The sequence below is a fragment of the Corylus avellana genome, chromosome 2, assembly GCF_965113065.1.
Source record: "Corylus avellana chromosome 2, dhCorAvel1.hap1.2, whole genome shotgun sequence".
NCBI classification, from domain to species: domain Eukaryota; kingdom Viridiplantae; phylum Streptophyta; class Magnoliopsida; order Fagales; family Betulaceae; genus Corylus; species Corylus avellana.
The window spans coordinates 23,132,775-23,155,219 of record NC_142491.1 but is presented as its reverse complement, the minus strand read 5'-3'; the positions used below and the strand labels follow the sequence as shown (position 1 = coordinate 23,155,219).

Sequence of the window (22,445 nt, the reverse complement as noted above, 5' to 3'; positions counted from 1 at the left end):
TATTGTTTTTTTTTTAAAATGTTTTAATCTATATAAAGATCGCCTCTATCACAAGTTATAATTCTTCAGCAACTAATTAAATCAATTTATTTTCTCCAAAAGGTCTTAAAAGGGAGAGAGCTACCCATTTTATCTTTCTTCTGTTTTTTATGGTGCTGCGTTTGCTATGGTTCATGCACTGGTTCATTTTGAAATTGGGTTTAAGGTAAATTACCTGATGAGTAATCAGTAATGCTTGAGTTTCATGTCACATACCAAGACTACTAAGAAAACCCAAAGAGACCTAAAATGATACATATATGTCTAAGCCCACACTAGACCCAAGACCAACAGCTGGGTGCACCCTCTTTTCCCCAGGATGAGCTAGAGGCAATCCCCTTTCCTGGTCTAGAATTCCAGGCACTCTCCTATATATATCTCACTTACTACCACGCCCAATGAACTCTCTTACCCCTTTTTACTAGATTTATTCTCTCAACTAGGGTTTTCTCTGGCTTGGGCACCGAAGGGCCCTTAGCCTCTGAACAGGCGACATTCTGACAACCCCCTCCCTTCTTTTATAAGTGGAGCTCCTCCCTGCAAGGCGAACTAAGGTAACTATAGATGTTCCTTACGTCAATAAACACTATTTAATAAACTGTTATACTATTATCATACAACTGAAGTGGTGTGACTATGAAGATCAACCATTGAATCAACACTAGTAAAAAAAATAATTAACTGCCATGACATCCCAAATATATAACAATCGTATAACAGTCTATTAAATAACTTTTTTTTTTTTTTTTTTTTTTTTGATAAGAATTAAATAACATTATTTTTACGTGATACTCTATCTTCCCCGCATCCCTCGTATGTACAAGTACTACATCCACACAATATCTATGCAAAATGGGGAAGGGTACAGGGGCGCAGGTTAATGGGAAAAGGGCTTCAATTGAAAGTTGGAGGGTGGGCAAATACATTGTGATATCTATCTATCTTCTGATTCTTGCCTAATAACGTTTGCTTTCATAATAGCAACTGGGAAAAGAACTTAAAGATTAAAAAAATTATTCCAAAACTATAGAGCATAGTATATATATATGACAACTATTTTTTTTTTTTATAACATTTCATATGCATACAGATAATCAACCTTATAACTTTTTCTTTTTTTTTTTCTAATAAGTTACATGTTGCCAAAAGAAAAGAAAAAAAAGGGCTCTATAGATCAGATAAACTATTTTTGTCTTAAAATTTCTCACTATTACACAATATGCCAACTCATACTTGGAAGCTATAATGGCAATGTTTGGCAGATACGAACTGGAATTATACTAATAACATAAGTACCTCAAAAGTGGATACAAGCAACACACTGTAACTTCAAGGCTTCCCGATGACCATCATACATGGCGGCGTCTTTTGACATTGTCCTCTGAGAACCCCTCCCAATAATTATGATTAAGGGAGCTAAGGTCCTCAAGTTCTGCAATGGCCAGCAAGTATTGGGTAAGCTTCACAAGCTCCTGATCGTTGTCTCGATTTGAATGAGCCTTCCTGAATGGCTTGATTGTCAAACCATTTTGTGGGTTCATCACAAAATTTCTTCGCAAATCATCAAACATTATAGTGTTCTTTGAACTGTAGAACTGAAATGGAACAGAAACAACCAATTTGTCAACTAGGTCATAATTGGAACCCACAGAAAAAGCAACTACTCCACATTCAACATAGTATTTAATACAAAGCAGTGGTTTTATGTTCTATTATTATTGATTATAAGTGAATGCTTTTTTTTCCCAATTACATTTGGTAGCATGCATAAAATATTTTAAGGATTTCATAAAGATTAAAATTTTATATCAGTTCTCTTTTCCCTGCTATATCGTGAATATCAATCTCCTAGGGTTTGGTTTGATAAGTTCAATCCAGTGGTAACAGGTTATGGGATAGAGAAGGACAGTTTCCAATCATTCATAGGTGCTTCTAGGGTGTTTTGTTCTTGTTGTTATCTTTGTAGATAACTTTGTAATTTTTTTTTTAAATAAGTAATTCAATCTTATTAGAGAGCGCAAAGAGCGCAACTCAAGTACACAAAGAGCATACAAGAAAGACACCTGCTTAGGAGAGGAGAAAGAAAACAAATCTAAAAATTCCAAAAATTTAGAAAACTGAGAACTACTTGTAGCAATTATCCACCCATAAAAGGGTTTTGAAAATAAAATCTTTTAACTTTGCCACTGTTCTCACACAATCTTCAAAGTTTCGGGAGTTACGTTTTTTCTAGATGCATCACATCACACAAAGGGGTTCCAGGCTTCTAAATTGTGGTGACTACCAAACTACCCTCTCCAACTCACCAAAAACTTCACCACCCGTTGTGGGATTACCCACTCTATCCCAAAAAAAGGAAAAAATCAAAGTGCACAAGTCCTTAGGTATTTCGCAATGGAACAACAGATGATCAATGGATTCCCCACTTTTCTTACACATGCAATACCAGTCTATTACTATGACTTGTCTTTTTCTTAGATTATCCAGGGCCAAGATTCTCCTTAACGCAGCTGTCAAAACAAAGAAAGCCACCCTTGAAGGTGCCTTGCTTCTCCAAGGAAAAGAAAAGCCAACGGGGTAACTAAACGCCTGATAAAAAGATCTAACCTTGAATATCCGCACTTTGGAGGGGGTCCAACAAATCCTATCGTCGTCTTATCGTCTTAGCCTAATAGAGTACAAAAGGTCAAAGAAAGAGGTAACCAACTCCATCTCCCAATCATGCACGGCTTTGATGAATGTAACGTTCCACTAACAAGTGTCATTCGAAAACTACAAATGGATTAAAACCAAGGCCTCCTTAGAGCATGCTATGCTAAGCAACACTAGGAAGGCTTCCTTCAAGGTCTTATCTCCAATCCACACGTCATGCCAAAATTGAACCCTAAACCGGTCTCCCACCTCAAATCTCACTAATTTGGAGAAATCCCCTCTCCTCCCTCCTAATGTTTTTCCATACCCCCACCCTATGGGACCCATGCATTGCATTGGAGCACCACCCACCACACAAGCTCTCATATTTCGCTTCCACCACTGCTCTCCACAATGCCTCCCTCTCTCCCCATAAAGATTGAGCTTAGGTACCCTTTCCCTCATCTGCTATTCTCACCCTAAGGGAGTTACCCCAAGCTTGATGATGAATCCAAAGGATTTCGCTTCTACTAAGAAGAACCTCCCCATGCACCTTCAACACACTCCCAGACCCAATAAAGTCTAACCCACGCAAACACTACAGACCTCACCAACAACCTCAACCCATGCCATCCAATCAACCATACAAAACCAGGAACGAGGATTTCCCAAAACGTGTTTGACAAAGTGAAGAAAAATAAAAAAATGGTGCCATCCTTCACAATGATGAAACTGAAATTATTTAAGGAGACAAACAACATCGTTACTCCTTTGACCCCACTAAAAAGCCTGATAAGGGCCCCCATACATCATGGCAGCCAACATTCTACACAATGCCTCAATGACAACAGCAAACAAGAAACTGGGCATAATGGATCCTCTTGTTTCAGTTCCATAGGAACCATTCAAGAAGCCAGATGAAGTACCAGTAATCAATACAGAGAAGCACACCATAGATATGCACTGAGCTGTCCAAACTCGCAATCTAGTGCAGAAGTAGAGTACTTTGGAACATGACCCATACAATAGGTGATATCTTTCTTGGAGGCTTTTCTAATAACAAGCCCATGAAGATGTTTTGTGATAATAAAGCAGCAATTAATATAGTAACCAAGAGAGATCCAAACATTGAAATTGATCATCATTTTGTATGATACATAATAATGAGAAAGCAATTGCTACACCCTATATTATGTCATTTGATCGGTTGAGAGAGGTTCCACAAAAGTATTAAGCAAGAATCATTTTTCAAATCTCGACAACAAGCTGGGCATGATGGACATCTGCGCTCCAGTTTCAGAGGCAGTGTTAAGAGAGTTGAGTATTTTTCAGGGGTAATTTCCTAGTGTGTATGTATGCAAGCAACTTTCCATGGAAACTCTTCTCATTCTCTTCATCTTTCTCTTGTGATACAATTTTATGAAAGTCCCAATAACCTTTAAATGATATAGAAAAGGACGCAAATGTGAATAATTAAAAGTATTATCTGATGCCTATACCTCAGGGAATTGAGCCCAAATCAAGCCCAGTGGCTTGCAATCAAAGATTCCGCGGGTATCTGATTGCACTGTGATCATTGCTAAGTGGTCCAGAAGAGCTGTGATTTTGTAGTTAGGATTGCTGAGTACCCCGAGCTGTCCCATTTTTAATTCAACCCACTTGATGCTGTAGAAAGGATATATATATATATATATATATTTAGCAATAGTTTCATCTACCAAATTGCCTAAGAAAATAACTCAATACATTTAATTTCACGTATAATCATGACAACTTTCAAAAATTTAATAAGAAAGCCTCCTAATCTTAGGCACTTTCAGCAGTAATATCTTTCTACATTAAGGCCAGGAAAAAGACAATTCCAGATACCAAATCCTTTAAGTAGAAAGAGATTGCAAAAATCAGTTATGAGAGATTGATCTTTGCTCCTTCGATGGCATTATCTTAATACAAGAATTTTGGGGGCCAGGGGGATGCCAAGTGAAAGTCTGACCTGGTTGCTGACCATATCATGATATCGTACTCTGCATAAACAGCTGTAAGAAACTCATGCAGATCTGTACACAAAAATGTCAGAATTAACTTGCAGTTAAAGACGCAAATAAAAATTAAAAACATGCAAAGAACAGACCACTTACAAGGCCGCATAAGTTCAAGTGGGTTCTCTGCTGTTGATCGGTGATCAAATAAAGTATAATCAATATCTAGAACAAGCAGCTTTTTTCCTTCACGACATGGATTCTTTAGTTCAATCTACAATAGAATGCATGAGCAAGTAACATCATCAACGAGGTTTGCCAAAGAAGTGTCAAGCAGGCCTGTCTTCTCTACATGTCTTTTACTATGTTTAAATATGCATGCAATGTAGAGTATCAACAATAGTCAGTTATAAACATGCCTCCCTCTCTACCAACACAAAAAATGCATGTAGTCCATTACATGCTACAGTATCCTATGAGAGGACTACTACAGGTGGTAAAATATGGATATGAGAATTGCTCGTGAAAACGTTGTTAATGACAATGCATAATAGTCAACAAAAGAAATCACATCGTTTCAATTTTTCATATGGAAACACTCGGAGCAATATGCCAATACTCGAATTACTCAGTATCATTCTTCTTTTATTCAATCTTACTTGCATACTCTTTGGCTGGGGCTTATGTCTTTTGTAATTAACCTATTTATGGAATAATTAAACGAGGAAGAGCAAGGCATCCTTAAACAACGCAAAAGATCATCCCTACTTCATAATGACCCAGAGATGAGTAAATGCTCTCTCATTCATCATGCAGCTTATTTCCCCAGTAATACCTTCAAAATACAGGATCTAAGATACATGATTGAAGAGGAGAATTTTGAGTCTCTTCCCAAGGAACCAATAAAGCCAAGCCATTTGCAACCTACTGTGGTTCCAGCTTGCTCTCGAATTGAATGAACTGAGTTCGAAACTAGAGTTCAGGCTCATTTGTTGACTAAGCAAAGCCCAAAAAATTTTAGCTTGAGCCTAGAGTTCAGGTCCATCTTGTGATACCAGGCACCTCTGGTTTCTCTGATTTCTGCCTAACTTTTGAAAGTCTAAAACTTAGGGGGAAAAAAAAAAAGAGCTTTTTAGTTAGAGTGGAGTTCATGACCCAGGGTTAAGCTGCTAATGAGCTTGTCATCCAGCTGCAAGCCAAGCTGGAACAGTGATTCCTTGCTAAGTCACACTCATGGCAAAGCTAGAGCACACCTCTAGATCGCCTACCTAAGCTTAAGTATCCTGATATTTGGCTAGGCCTGTTTGCAGTCCTAATCTACACCTTTGCTTAACTCTCCCCTCCAATTATTTTTGCATTTTTTTCCTCTTCAAAAATTACATAAAGTAGCAAAATAAAATCTAACAATTTGTTATAATAGGTTCCCTAGATGAGATTTAACTAATAAAAATGATTAGTTTGATACATTTTCGGATAAGTAATTCAATCTCATTAAAAAAGCGCAAAGAGGAGTAACCCTAGTAAAGTATACAAGAGAAACTCCTATTAAGGAAAAAAAGAACAAAAGTCCTAAAAATATGAAATCTGGAAAAAAAAAAAAAGGAAATTATCATGCCCTGCTATCCACATGTAAAAGAAACGGAACATAACAATCTTTTTCAGTTCTACCACCGAAGTACCTCAATCTTCAAAGCTCCTTGCATGCCACTCTCTCAGAATACACCACATTAAACACAATGGGGCCAACCGCCAAACTTCCAAAATGTTACGATGTCCCACCTGCCCTCCCCAACTCACTGATAGGCGACAACTCACTCACCCTTCTAGGAATAACCCAAACACCAAACAAATTTAAAAGCAAATTCCATAAATTTCTTGCTACTTCACAATGAAGAAAAAGGTGATCAATGAACTCCTCACTCTTCTTGCACATACAACAACACTCTACCACAATAACATTCATCTTCCTCAGGTTATTCAAAGTCAATATTTTTCCTAATGCTGGCGACCATATAAAGAACGCCACTCTCGAATGAGCCTTAACTCTCCAAATATCTCTAAATGGAAAAGGAAAACCAATAGGTATGGTTAACACTTGATAATATGACCTCACTTCAAACTTGCTCTTCTTAGAAGGGATCCAACATATTTTGTCTACATCTCCTTGTCTTACTTTGAGAGAATACATCTCAAAGAAAGAGGAGACCAAATCCACCTCCCAATCAAGTATGGGTCTGGTAAAAAACATATTCCATTGAATATTCCCATTTCTAAGCAGCATATGCTCAGCTACCCACACATCCTCAGAACGTGCAATGCTAAACAATTCCAGATAAGATATCTTCAAAGGTTGTTCCCCATACCAAAACCTGACTTTTGACCCATCACCCACCTTGTATCCAACAAATATTGAAAACAATTCCCACATTGAATCCCCGTCTCAATCCACAAGAATTACTAAAGAATCCAAACAGTGAACTATTAATAACTATGGAAAGCCACAACATAGAAATACAATGCCCTATCCAATCCCTCAATTTCTCCACAAAACCACACCTGATTAGTTTGATATATATATATATATATATATATAAAGAATTTGGAAAAATTTGTAGAGAACTTTGCTAGGCACTCACCATAAACAACTGAATGATCTTGAAAATTTTAGATTACCCTCTATATGTTACCCAAACAAAGAGAAGAAATACACAGAGTACCAGAGGCAATGGGCCCCAAGCAACCTGATGTGGTTGTCTACCTAACCAGTTAAGGCTAAAGAAAATAAAAGACAACAAGTCACAATATCCAGTAATAGAATTGGCAGTCTAGGCATGATGGTGCGTAAGAGGCTTATCTCGGTAGTTAGGATGAGTGGCTATAAAGCATTAGTGATGCCAGCAGTTTAAGGCTGGTTGAAAACTAACAACCAAAACTTGATTACCAATTCCATCTATGGCCCAATAGTTTCTGTTAATGGTTACTGTAAATGCGGGATGGCACCTTTAAGCTCTTAGTAATAGCAACACTGTCAGCATATACATCATGGCTCCCCTCCAAGCACGTACTTGGTTGATCAATGAAAGGATCCCAGTGAGAAATGTTCTTAGTTAACCAAGAAAGACAAGATGCCTACAGCTGATCAATAGAGTGAGGGAGGCTCATTTACAAATGGTAGGGAACTTCAGAAGAGAGCTGTATAGGATATAAAAACAGAGCTATTTGAAACCCAGTTCAGCTCAATGACAGGGGGTATAACATAGAGCCTTTTTTTTCATATTTCATACCGCACTCTTAGAAGGTTATTTAAGAAAAATTTATTTAATAATACAGCATAATTCAAGGGTACAAGGAATCAAAGATGGCTACAGAATTAGATGACATGTTCCCAATGTCATCTGTTTTGCCTACTCAATGTCTTTTATATCATTCGTTCTTTAGGTGTTGTTTGGGGGGACATAAGTCAACTATTAGATGATTCTTTACACAAGAAGCACCACTGCCACACCCCCAGGAGGTACATATGTCAACAACGACTGTTTACACAAGAAGCTCCATTGCCTCAAACACCCCCCCTCCCCCCCAAAAAAACAGAAAAGAAAACAATACAACCCAATAGAAAAAAAGAAGGTAATTAAACCACCAATCATGCATGGTAAAGGACAGAAGTCAATAATGACTCTTTAGCAGCAAGTATCTCCGATTAAACTATTGGTCCAGGAATGATCCTTTATCATGGAAGTCTTGATTCTTCTTTGATAAATAATGCACAAACATTAATGAGCCCTTGTCAATATGATGTTACAACTGCACACTGTGATAGCAAATGCATGCAAGGGAACTAGTTTTATCCTCGTATTTGCTAAAAGCTAACAATCAAATTCTACATTTCAACTCAAGCATCATGATATGTCATATAGAAAAGCATGTAAGCAAAGTCAATTGTTCAAAGTAGCACTTATTCCTTCGGTTTCAGGATTTTGTTGCATGTGGCCTACAAGTTCGAATAGCTCAAAAAAATTCTAAAACTTCCACAATTACATAAAAGACCAAAAAAATAAATAAAAATAACTGACCTTGTATTGATCTATACGTCTCCTCAATTTTTGCTTATTCACTTCTTTATCTTTAATGTGAATGCTAACAGCTTCATCATTCCTAAGTTCAAAATCATCAATAACCTCAGGAGAGTCCGTTTCCTCTACAATTAGATCATCTTCAACAGTACTGGAGATTCAATTGAGCTCAGTATCAATTCAAAGTAATAAGTTCAAAAATTCAAAAGACACGGTAAATCCCAGTATCCAGCACTTGAATGAACAGCTCATCAACAACAATTATACATGTTATTACTTTATTTCCCATTTCAAATTTAGTGGCACCTTAATTTTGAACTACTATTCAGGAAATCAACAAGGAGAAATTTTGACAGACGAAAAAAAAAATGTTATCTTCTAATATAGTGTCGGAAACAAAAACAAAAAATATGCACCAATCAAGCATCACAGCCCCACCACTTTCATGAAGTCTACCAAATTCATGTGCACATGACATGAGTCTACAAGAACATTACCTGAGGCAGAAGATGTAGCACCCTTGAGTTAGTAGCTCTCGCATAAAAACTTGAACGGGTGTTATATTCACAACCATTAAACATAAAAATACCTAGAAAACAAAACGCTTTTAGTCAAATTTCCTTGAGTTGCACCCCTTTATCCACTAAAAGCCTCTTGCAACGGAGATTCAATTTTGACAGAAAACAATTTTAAGTATGAGTGCGTGTGAGAATATGGTCGGCTTAAATCTTCCTGCAGAAACGTACTTCAACTTTCATTTTTTAGGAAGTGTTACAAAAAGGGTGAAATTCCTCAGTCCAATGAAGAGAAAAACCTAAATCAAAGTGTGATGACTATAATCATATCCCGAATACCATAACAAAGTACAAATTTTAGTAACCCATATAATGGTCCTCCACTTCCCCTTAACATAAAACTGTAAGTTGCCCAATTCTAATAGCAAACAAATCCCATTAAAAATGCCAGCTAAATTAACCATGAGTGTGCTTGAAGAGGGCCAGTAAAAGAAACCCATTATCAAACACTTTTCTGTTTTCAATTTTTGTTCAACATCTACAAAATTTCGACTTGAAATTTATCAACAACAACAAAATAGAGTAAACAAACCAAATTAACAAGAACACAAACAAAACGCACACAAATAGAGATTGTAATACCCAATCATGGTCATCTTGAGGGAGGCCTTGAGCGGGAGTTGAGAGAGCAAGACGGAGTCATCGGCGAGTTTGGATCCAAGGACTTTGGGGTACAGAAGCTTCTGCCGCTTTGGCAACACGGTGGTGACCTCGCAGATTCGACGCTTCAACTCACCCACCGAGTCGTCCCCACACAGTCGCACCGTGTACTCCTTCCCGCTCCACTTCACTATCAGCGTCAGCTCCTCCTCTGACAGAGACGATGTTGTGGAAGCCGACGCAGCCATTGATAGAGCCTAACCTCTCCCTCTGTCTCCCTCTCACTTCTCTCTCTGGCCGAAGCTCTCACTAGCTTCGCCTCTGTTTCTGTAGGGATTATTTTATTAACAATATATATATTTCTTTCTTTTCTTCGTTTCTAATTTGAAGATATTCGATTTTTATTACCTTTTTTTCTTTTAGGTCTGTTTGGTTATGAGATTTCAAAAAATGTAATTTAAAAACGTAATTTTTAAAGACTCGGTTAAGCATTTGGCAAAATAATAATTTGGTATTTAAAATTGTAGTTTAGTATTAAAAATTGTGCATTTAATTCTTATTTTTTTAATAAGAGATTATTCATTTTGATACTGATTAGGATTTCCTACAATTTTTAAAAAAATTATAGATTCTCAAATTTTAAAATTTATGCGTTTTTAAGCATCAAAACGCTTGAAAAATGCCACATATTAAAAAAGTTGCATGTTATCGAGGCAGGCGTAAAGAATTTTCCTTCCAAAAAAATTCTTCACTTTTGAAGAAATGCTTATTCTTCTTAAAATCAAAAGTCAGTTTTTTCCTCAAATTTTTTTACAACGTAGAGAGTAAGATGCTAAGGAAAATATAGTCAATTATTAACAGTAATATGCCATATTTTTAATAAAAATATTTTTTAAATATTTTGATACTTAAAAATAGCTTAAATTTTATAATTTAGGAATTTACAAGAAATTGTTAGTTCACATTTTAGAAAAGTTTATATATTCATCTCAAACTGCTATCTAATTAATAATATTTTCACAAATTATAAAAAATTATCGATTTCTTAGACAAAAATACCCATGATAAAAAAATCTTTTTAAAAAATTTATAAAAAAAAATAGTGGCCAGTGAGAGGGGCTGACGAAACCATCCTAATGGCCTTGGGTGTGGTTTGGTTGAAGAGTTGCTTGGGCACCCCTAAGATTTTTTTTTTTTAAAAAAAAAAAAAAAATAGTTTTTAATTATAGATTTTATTTCTCTTCTTTTTTTTCTTTTTTTTTTGTACTTTTTCCAAATGTATTGGGTGCTTTTGTCTTATTGAAAATTTTGTAAGGTTATTTTTGTTTTTTCGTTGGTTTTAGGGAGAAATTAACAAGTTTATAGAGACATTATCATAATTTAAAATTTAAAAGAGGATATTGTCAGTTAAATGATTAGGGATATTAGACTTTTCTCCTTTTTTTTTTTCTTTTTTTTTTTTTATGTTAACTATACATGTAGATTTTTTTTTTTTTTCTTACCGGTAGATCCAATCTTGGTGTGCAATTTGGATTTTAGAATTCCTTGGCTTTATGATGCTATAAGATTTTGAAGAATTTTCATGTATTTTTTAAATAGTTACTATAGTGTGTGTGCGCACGCCTTCGATTATGTATATGCAACTTAATACATCGTAATTGAGTAATGTTAGAAGTTACTCTTATATTTTTTCTTGTGTCACTTAGAAAATGATGTGACTTTTATAATTATTATTAAGTTTGTGACTAGTCACTATTTTTTTTTTTTTTTTTTGACATGTCCGCATAAGAGGGGGAAGGGGATTCGAACTAGTGACCTCCACTTCATTATGTGTGGTCCCAACCGATTGGGCTACCTCTTGGGGACGTGACTAATCACTATTAAATTTTAATTAAATGATGATTTTAAAAGTCACATTTTTTTTTGTCTCCAAAAAGTAGTTCAATCGGCTAGGACCACACTTAATGAAGTGGAGATTACTAGTTCGAATCCTCCTCCCCCCTCTTGTGCGGACATGTCAAAAAAAAAAAAAAAAAAAAAGTTACCTTATTTTTTTAGGAACATTTAAAAAAAAAAAAAAAAGAAAAAGAACTGAGTAATTACTGAGTGTAATGATCCTATTGAAATTCTCGCGGGCATTTTTATGGGTATGTCGTGAAAGAGAAAGGAAGAGGGAGAGGGAGACAGAAAACATTTTTATGAATAAAAAAAGGCAAGAGAGACATAAAGAGATTTTGGTGTTAAAAACTATTAAAAAAAAAAAAAAAAAAAATCTTAGGAATGTGGGGAGAGAATGCTCTCGTGGCATATAAGATTTGGCAGCCCCATGGTCCCTTTGCAGGAGGAGGAATGATACCGCCTTAACTTGAGGTTAACTTTTTTATTTTATTTTTTAATTTTAAAAAATAACAAAATTTAAAATTTAAAAAGTTTTTGAAGCAATAATTTTTATTTTGGTCCTTCTTTTATTTGGTATTTTTTTTAAAAAAAAATACCAAATAAAAGAAGGACTAAAATAAAAACTATTGCTTCTGAAACTTTTTTAATTTTTTAATTTTTTATTTTTTAAATTAAAAAATAAGGAAAAGGTTTCTGAAGCAAAATAAAATTTTTATTTTTAAAAAAATACCAAAAATAAAAATTAACAAAAATAAAAATTATTACTTCAGAAACTTTTTTTATTTTTTATTTTGTTATTTTTTAAATTAAAAAATAAGGCAAAAGTTGGCCATAAGTTGAGCAAAATAATTAGGCATTTGGCATTTTCCTTGCATGAGATTGCCTTGTTGGAGAATAGAGATGGTACTTTTTCTTTAGAGTGCTCCCACCAATTTGTTTTATGCGTCCAATTGTAGTTCAAAAATCCATAGAACACTAACTACTACATTAGCCTCCTTCCAAAGTTGCAATTTTTTTATCTGTTTTTTTTTTTTTTTTTTAATCCAACAATGTTGAATTGGCATCAAATAGACCTTAACTATACATAATATTTGAAAGGTTAAGAGGGGGAAAGGGGGTACAAAGAAATGGCAAATAATTCAATTACTATAAAACTACCCAGTTTGAACGGTACAAGTTTGCTTCAAATTTAATTTATAAAAATGACATTTGTCCTTTGAGCGTTTGAAAAACACATGCTTTTTTTAATAATAAAGACAAAATTATTTTTTTTTTTTTTTACTAAAAACACGTGTACTTCTTACATGTTAAGAAACGTGTGTCAATTTTTTAGATTGAGTTGAACGAAGTTCCTTCAACCCAAGTTCCGAGGAAATCTTTGTCCAAAAAAAGTGTTGTTCAAAAGCAAAAGCAAATGCAAATGTAAATCCCTGTTGTTTACAGGCAGAAGTGACACACCTCGACTGAAATTAGACTTGATTCCAATATCAAAGAGTTTCATGTATAACCAGCGATCAAACATAAGCGAATTTGAGAGAAAGGGGAATAGGGAGAAAGAAGGGCTGGGAACTTCTACGTAATATAAACTTACCATTAAACTATTGACAATTTCAATCGGAATTGCTATTTTCTTTATATGCTTGGAATACAAAATGGGTAATTAAGCCCATCGACAATTCAAACATTAATGGGATATGTAGAAAAGAAAAAGAAGGTGAAAAGGTGGGTTACATTCAGAGTGCCATGATTAAGATCTAGTCTTCAAACTCTGTCTCTTCGTCATCGTCGTCATTGTTTTCCCCATACCTCCAACCATCCTCAACATTGTCACGATCTTCCTCTGTTTCTTCACTATCTTCTTCCTCGTAAGCTTCTTCTTTGCTCGGCCATGGTTTTTTCGATACACTCACAGGGATAGAAGATGGAATCGACCCTTTACGCTGCGCGACTTTCGGAGTAGGCAATTTCAAGTTTGGTTTGGGCCTGCTTTGTTTCTGATTTTTGCCATTCCCACGTTTTCCACCATAGGCATCTTGGTCACTGGCTTCATCCATCTCATTATCAGCATTAGCAGCGGCATTCTCTGCATTCTCATCAGACACGTGGCCACGATGCCTATCCCTCAAATGGAGTTTAAGCTTGTATTCATGGATGTAGGCCTTTTCACACCCTTCGTAAGGACAAGCATAAGGGCGGTCAGATGATGCAGAGCCATAAGCCCCAGAAGAAGGCTTGGGAGTTTTGTTCGGCTTATCTGAAGGGGGGGTGTATTTTGTCACCTCCACGCTCACACTCTGCAAATTAATGGTGAAATGAGCAATCAAGTCTCAGTTTTTTAGATGAGAAAATAACATGGGAAGATGCAGAAGATGTCATCTATAAAATGTTATTGTCCATATGAAATGCAGAAGATTTTCCTTCCCTTTGGCCATTCCTCTAAAGTTCCTAAACTTTTTCAAATGTTCTATGGAAAGTCAAATAACTGTTAAGTAAAGAATGAAGTCATCCATTTAGAAGTAGGAGTGGTTTCTATAGAGAAGAAGATGAGAAAGTGATTTAATTCAATTTGAGGAATGAAATGAGGGAAAGGAAATGTTAAAAATGACAGGTAGATATATTAAAGAACAAAACATGTTAGTAACTAGTAAGGAAGGGAGGTGACAGAGTGCAATTTTAGACAGCAAAATGAAGGAAAAATACATGTGGTCGGCCCAAATTAGTTACAGAGGATCCATGAAGCGGACTTAATTGAAATCAAAACATGGTTGAATGATTTGAGATAGTATCCACGTCAATAACAAATATAGAAGATTATTAGCAATGAAAAGCTGAGGTTTATTTGACGAGACAAAAAAATTGTATACCCTAAAAAACCAAATATGCTTTATGTTTAGATCAAATGAAGCAATTGCAAAACCAAGTAGCACAAAAATTATGTCAGAAACAGCAATAGTTAGGGAGTGGAACCAACCTTTTCATGGTGAGATGCAATGTGGTTCTTTAGCTTGTACTCATGAGCATATCGCTTTCCACAATCTGGGTAAGGGCATATATGATAGTTTTCTTGTGAATGTGTTTTCATGTGCGACCTTAGGTTGAAATCCAGAGAAAATGCCTGCATTTCATGAATAAACATGTCATGTGCACGTGCACATGGGAGCACACTCACTCGCACACGCAAATTGCACACAAACACAAACATAGAGGAAGCCCTTTTTCTCTTCTAAATAAGTGCATAAAGAAAGCTTTCTGAAGCAGAAACGTAGAAATGACTATAATCTGAGCTGGTCCCACAATACGAAAAGGTACAGAGCATTTCATAACAAAATCATATCTTCCATGATGAAAAGGCTAAGAACAATACAGGCGATAATTGGTTGACTGTGGCCCTTACAATTCTTTCTTCATTGAATAATATTATTTTGCATCAAAGAATCATATCTGGTCTTAGTTTTCACACGCAACTTGAACCAGAGACATTTATTTATGCAGGTGCTACAACTGCAATTTTCTTTGTAAGTACTCATAAATCCGTGCACTGGCACATGCACAACAGACGCACTAGAGTAGAGAGGAAGAAGAAATAAACTACAATATACAATACATGGTCTTACATCAACTTAAGTCCTGAATCTTGATATATAATCCAGATTTCATCTTTTGTTAAAAATAAATAAAAAGATGTACAAATCTGGTTGTGGAAAATGAATTTCAACAAAACCACCAATAAAGTGAGAATATTTTCAAATTGCCTCCTAAAATCAAAATGCCACAAAGCTGTGACAGATCTTGGCCATAACATGGAACAATCAATGCACAAAATAGCACTTAAAATACACACACACACACACACACACATATGTTTGTGTGTGTGTGTGTGTGTGTATGCATGTATGTGTGTGTGTGTGTGTGTGTGTGTGTGTGTGTATATATATATATATATATATATGCCCAACAAGAAACATGTAAAATATACAGCCCATCCTGACATACAAACTCAACCATAGACACCAAGAAATAAAAGAAAAAAGAGCCTATCAAAAGCACAAGAAGAATCTAAGTGGACAGATTAGTCACCTTACCACAGCCTTCATGAGGACATACAAAATCTCTTTCTCCAGTATGAATGAGAAAGTGTCTTTTCAATTTCGAACTATCCAAAAATTTCTGGAACATAGACAAATTCTTTAAGATTGTTAAACGATCACGATGGAATGGGAAAAGATAGAATGAAATGTAACAAAGAAAAAAAAAATCAGGTGATGAAGCATGAGGGTGAACAGTCAGACTACATGAAATCAGAACAAAAGTTGTTCTAAAAAAAAAAAAATAGGATACATTACTGAGAAATGCGATGTTAACCAGACTCAATCACATCCTAACAACCCAACCATATCTACATTGGTTTGCAATTTCACCCTACAAGGTTAACTCAGAAAGTGATATCTCCAAACTTACCATGCCTGTGTTTTCTTTTCTTTCTTTCTTTCTTTGAGTAATTTGAGTTTGCTTTATTCATGTGTGCTTCAACCATCTCAGGAAATTCCCGTAATTTTACACATCAAAAGATTACCTAATTCTCATTGCATTATTAATAATTCTCTCTTTCCTTTCCAATGAGCTTAATGTTTTCCTTGGGAAGAAAAAAAGGAAAAAGAAAAGTGATTACCTCTTCAATGACTGTATACCTACTGGTTCGCAAATCAATAGTGGAAGTTCATCACATAATTACATCATAGAAAACAAATGGGCATTTTGGGATCAGGCATCTTCTCTTTCCTCTCCTTGTGGGTGTTGCTAACTGTATTGAGAAGCTTCAACGTGATTTCCTATGGGGTAGGCTAGGCAAAGAGTTCAAATATCACCTGCTAAGCTAGTCCCAAGGTTTGTTCGCCGATATTTGAGGGAGGATTGGGGTTCAAAACCACCTGATGATGTTCAATCATACTCTATTAGGTAAGTAAATGGCTTTGACACTATAGGCTTGAGAAAGAGACTTGGTAGAGAGTGGTGCTGGACTTAAAATTTGGCAGTTCATTGGGTGGTTGGTATTCTGATGAGCCTCTCTAGTCGTATGGGATGGGGTTATGAAAGAATATTAGGAGGGGTTGGGAGAAGTTCTTAAGTCATCCTAGATTTGAGATGGGAAATGGCTCCAAAGTTAGATTCTGGCATGACCTATGGTGTGGGAATATGGCCCTGAAGGTAGCATTTCCAAAATTTTATGGTATTGCTTGCGCAAAGGGTACTTATGTTGTGGCTCACTTGGAGCTTTCTAGTGGTCCCATTTAGTGGAATGTAAACTTTGCTAGAGCAGCTTATGATTGAGAGGTGGATGTCTTTACCTCGTTCTTCAAGGTATTGTATTTAGTTAAAGTAAGACAGGAAGTTAAAGACAAGATGTGGTGGGTCCCCTCTAAAAGAGGATTGTTTGATGTTGAATCCTTTTACAATGTCATGAGTTGTAATGATGGCTTTCGTTTCCTTTGAAAGAGTGTTTGGCAGAGTAAGATTCCGCTGAGGGTGGCCTTTTCTGCTTGGTCAACAGCCTAGGAAAGATCCTTACGATGGTCAATCTAAGAAAACGGCACGTTATTATGGTTGATTGGTGTTTCATGTGTAAAAGAAAATGGGGAATCCGTGAACCATCTTCTTCTCCATTGTGAGGTTGCCTGTGCCATATGGAATGTTTTCTTTAGTCGGTTTGGGTTGTCTTTGGTTATGCCAAGACGAGTAGTCAAATTGTTGGTGGACTGCCAATAGCACTAGGAGTGTTGTTGTGTGGAACATGGTGACTTCGTGCCTTCTATAGTATCTATGGAGGGAAATGAACTAAAGGAGTTTTGCAAATCCAATCTTTTCATATACAAACTACAAAACCTAAGCAAATCCTTCTATAATTCCTAGCCCTAGAACCTCAAATTTCAGATTGAAGTCTACTACATAAATTAACATAGAGGTTTAAATAAACCTTTTTTTTTATAAGTAGAGAGGTTTAAATAAGCCTGTACCACATCATCAATGATAAAACCCACTTTGCAGTTCCTTTATTCCTAATGCAACTTATCATAGTGTACATAGAATCTGAATTCACTGCTCCATATCATTTCAATTCGAAACAGTAAACCGACGTCCACTTCCCACACTTTTGCTGCATTACTCTGAACAAATATGGACAAAAAACAAAGAAAATACATTGGACACAACAATACCTTTCCACACCCTTCATAGTGACACACATATTGTCTCTCTCCATGGATGTGAGAATGCTTCCTCAAGGCACCAGCATCAATAAAGGTCTTGCCACAGCCTTCATAGCTGCAAAGGAAAAGTACTTCAGTCGTCGGTTCTGGTTCTGGCTCTGGTACCTCTGGCTCTTTTGCCTTCTCTTTCAAGGCGTTCAAGGTTTCCCCTAAGAAGGATAGCAAAGATAAAAATTAGGCCAAACTCACATGACAAAAAATAAGGAACTATTGACATTTAAAAAAATAGAAAAGGGGAAAAAAGAAAAAAGAACTACAACAAAGTCATCCTATTATAATCCAATAAGGATCCCCAGACTCATTTGCTGATCAAAAAGATTACAAACCCTTAGATAAATATTGCACAATAATTGATTTCAGGTTAGACACCAGCCACCATTCATATTCAGCACATGTCAACACGGGGAACAAAAGAATTAGAAACTATGCATAATCTTTTGCGGGGCATACACACATACCAACACAAGATACTATGACGAAGAACAAATATAAAAAGAAAATTTTTATCTATTCTATGCTAATACCAGAACTAACTCCTCAGGATATTTCATGGCATTTGCTGTGACCAACAAGGAACATCTTGATAAGAATTCTTGTGCAACTCAAATCCACAAGCATAAAGTACCTTCTCTCACCAATTAGCAGAATCAACAAAAAAAACTAACTGAAATCAAATATGTGGCATGAATAAAAGGCTACGATCAATATGGCCAGTCACTTTGAATAGTAATGAGGTTAGCAAGTCAATCACATGGTTGAAAACTTGCAGAATTTATTGAACTGTTGACTTTATTCTTCTCTTTTCACTTTTGATTTTGAAAAGGGTATATGAGCCCAGATCAGCCCCAACATCCTTGCTTGGATTAAAATCTTTCTTCCAACGTAAGTTTCTAACCTTATCTCTATGTCTAACTTTTCTCGAATGCTTGCTTTAACGACAAAAAAAGGTGTACATAGTTTTTTGAACTTCCACTTTGGATTAGTTCAATAACTTTCAGGTGAACTGAATTTCTGGAAGCTTATTGTAGTGTTGAGCCATATAATTGAATATAGGGATACAGGTAGATTTTTTTTTTTTTTTTTTTTTGGGGTGGGGGGGGGCAGGCATTAGTAAAATGACAAAAGAAAAACGATAAACCATTAAATATGAACTTCATCTTTGGATTAAAACATGTGCACTTGTGCTTGATCTTCAGACTCGTTTAAATTCATATACCAGCATCATAACCATTTCTTTGTTTTCCCTTCTAATAAATTTTCAAAAAAAAAAAAAAAAAAAGATTCATCTCATTCAGAAATTGTGAATGTTTATCCTGAAATTAAATGTTGAAGCATCTACACCAGAAGTGGCAATTGAGGGGGTGTTTGTTAAACAACACCCCACCACACCGCACTGTTCATGGAAAAAAAATAAAAAAGAAAATAATGATTGATATGGGAAAATGAAAAAGTGGTATTGGAAAGTAGAAAATTTTGTTTTGTAGTGATTTTTTTATTTGAATAATAATAAAAAGTAAATGATGTGATATAAAAAGTGAATGATTTGATATAAAAGTCCGAATGTTTTTTTTGAAAAAAATGAAGTGAATAGTGTGGTGGAATGTGAGGGAATGTGAGGGGGTTTAACAAACACCCCCTGAAATCCAAATTGCAATGCTTCTTCACTCTTTCAATGTAAACTTATTTAGTTTAAAACAACATAAAAGAAAAAGAAGTGTCTACAACTATAAGTGCATGAAAAATCCTCTGCCAGAAGATAAATTGCAAAATAACTTTAAAAAAAGGCAGACAAGGTAAAAGAAAGTAAGACACACCTGTGACCCATTTCAAGAGAGAGCACTTCCCACCAGTTGCTACAACATCTTGGGGAACCCTAAAAAGAAAACCAGACATATCATTAGCATGCATCACATAAGAAAACAGCAGATGGTACAAACCAATCATGTAAATCTCGAATATATAATAAAATATCTTATTCTTAAGTTATCTTATTGGTTCTCACATATATTCAGAAAGCAGAAATGTGAATCCCTTCTTCAAATCACCCCTTTGCCAAATACCCCTCCACCTACCCATTTCGTGGCTTAGGACATATGATGAGATTTTTTTTTTAAAAGGAAATTTTGTATCTTCAAATTTACAAAAGTCAAATAGATTTCCTGGGCCAATTTTAAGGCTAGTGAATTTACTTCCCTTAAAACACAAACCAAATCACATGAAAAAAAAAAAAGCCAAAAATAAATAAATAAATACTAATCTATCTCTTTTTTTGATAAGTAAGTAGCTGGTTTTATTAAAAGCGTGAGGCGCCCCTAAGTACACTGGATGTATACAAGGAGGAACACCTAACTAGAAAGGGAAAAACGTACAAGGAAGTCGTCATAGCTAACCGAAATCGGGAAAACAAACGCTACAGTCCAAAGATACAGAGTAAGGAAACAAAAGGATAAAAAGTCCTCGAAGGACCTCTCCACATCCTCGAAGCACCTATTATTTCTCTATCTCCAAAGACACCAAAAAAAGCAAATAGGCACCATCTTCCAAACTGCAGCACTCCCCCCTCTTCCTGCCGACCACCAACAGGCTAGCAACTCAAAAACCCGACCAGGCATCACCCAAGATAACCCAAAACGGCCAAAAAAGGCACTCCACAAAGCAGACGCCACCTCACAATGGACAAGAAGATGATCAACTGTCTCCTCACTCTTCTTACACATCCAACATCTGTTTACTACAATCACATTCCTCTTTCTGAGGTTATCTAGGGTCAGAATTTTCCCCCAAGCCGCCGACCACGCAAAAAAAGCCGCCTACAATCTATCTCTAGAATGTGAAATCTTTCATTGTTTCAAAATTGGCGAAAGGAAAACAAAAAAAAAAAAAAAAACACAAATCAACAAATCAGACAACTATTAGGCTTTTTGGCTAGGCGTTTATTATTTATTGTCTTTGAATAAACAAGATTCAAGATTTTACTTTATTTTATCTCCCTCATTCCCGCCAATCAATCAACCCACAATTTAACCCCATGAACTGCCATTTTGTATCACTGGAACAACATAAAAACAAAAACATATAGTCAACTTTACTGATAAATTTGGCTTTAACTTCCAATACTTTTCCTTCCTTCAAAACACCTGAAATATTCTCCCTTTCTAAGAAACCAAACAAGAACAATAAACCTACTATACTTTCCTCAATTTTCATGAAAAAACAAAATAACCACAATAATTAAACCAAATAAACATTATTATCACTATTTTAAGCCTAAAAAAATCAACACGACTAAGCCTAACACCTACTGGTAATCACAGTTTTCCATTATCATCAAAATAAAAGGCAACAATACAGTGCCATACTATCCAAAAAAAAAAATCTTTTAATTTCTCTTCTTTCTTTAATGAACATAATTTTCTCAGAAACCAGACAATGGCAGCAATTTAGCCGTAGAAACCCATACAATAGAACAGAGATTTTATTCAAACAAAAACTAAAAATAAACCCAGAAAAGAAAGACGAAGATGCAGAAGATTACCACTCTTTGAACCATTTAACGGCGGGGGTCTTGGACTTGACAATGGGGCGCCTTTCGAATAGATTGTGATTGAACTGCGTCTCCATCACTTTGTCCTTTTCTTCTTCTCCTTAGGCATTCATTCAACGCGAGCGCTGTGAATCGACGAGGCCTTTAGGGTTTGAGTTTTGGGTTGGGATTTTTCGACCTCAGAAGAATAGACCGAGAGAGAGAGAGATAGAGCAAGCCAAGGAAAGCTTGGGGATGACTTGTCCATGTCCGGTAGGATTAAACCTGTTGCCTACTTTACGCATTTACGGACTGAATGCGGGGCATCCGACCCGACCGTATCGTATCATTTACTGCTCCAGACGGACCGGACCACCCGGGCGGCCCAAATATTGGTTTATTGTAATAATATTGTGAAATATAAATATGAAATTAATTTTTAAAAATAATTATAAGAGGGTCTTTTTTATTATCAATGAAAGGTTAAGAGCACTATCAGTGGCGGTTCTGTTTTATCTTTTTATTTTTTAAGGTAAAATCCGCGTACCCTCCTCAAACTACCACCCAATTAATAATGTTCCCCCCAAACTTTCAATTGCAACAATGTACCACCCAAACTACCAAAATATTGTCAATATCCCCCCAAAGCTAGCAAAAATATCAAAATGCCCCTATGTATTTATCAATATGACAAAAATACCCCTAAAATTCAAAAAAAAAATTAAAACGAAAATTTAAATTTTTTTAAAAAAATTATTTTAATTTTTAAACGATTTTTTTTTAACCAAAATTTTTATTCTAAAAAAAATATCAATTTTTTTTTAAGATTTTTTAAAAATATGTGTTAAAAAACGAAAATTTTA

General features: G+C 35.5%; 2 protein-coding genes across 3 annotated transcripts; both read right to left on the bottom strand.

The window, feature by feature from the left end:
• Positions 1-1,188: 1,188 nt before the first annotated feature.
• LOC132189148 (ubiquitin family protein) lies at positions 1,189-10,238 on the bottom strand. The gene is made up of 6 exons (XM_059603711.2): positions 9,880-10,238; positions 8,723-8,873; positions 4,809-4,923; positions 4,664-4,727; positions 4,170-4,335; positions 1,189-1,634 (listed from the first exon to the last, which is right to left on the bottom strand). The coding sequence occupies exons 1-6, from the start codon at positions 10,143-10,145 to the stop codon at positions 1,389-1,391; spliced, it is 1,008 nt and encodes a 335-aa protein (XP_059459694.1). The 5' UTR covers positions 10,146-10,238; the 3' UTR covers positions 1,189-1,388.
• Positions 10,239-13,395: 3,157 nt separating this feature from the next.
• On the bottom strand, positions 13,396-21,842 carry YY1 (zinc finger (C2H2 type) family protein). Of its 2 annotated transcripts, XM_059578091.2 has the most exons (6): positions 21,595-21,842; positions 19,874-19,932; positions 18,009-18,208; positions 15,874-15,963; positions 14,768-14,911; positions 13,396-14,090 (listed from the first exon to the last, which is right to left on the bottom strand). In XM_059578091.2, exons 1-6 carry the CDS (start codon positions 21,678-21,680, stop codon positions 13,551-13,553), a joined length of 1,119 nt encoding a protein of 372 aa, XP_059434074.1. In that variant the 5' UTR covers positions 21,681-21,842; the 3' UTR covers positions 13,396-13,550. The 2 variants fall into 2 exon arrangements, with proteins under 2 accessions (XP_059434074.1, XP_059434075.1); XM_059578092.2 differs by lacking the exon at positions 15,874-15,963.
• Positions 21,843-22,445: the final 603 nt, after the last annotated feature.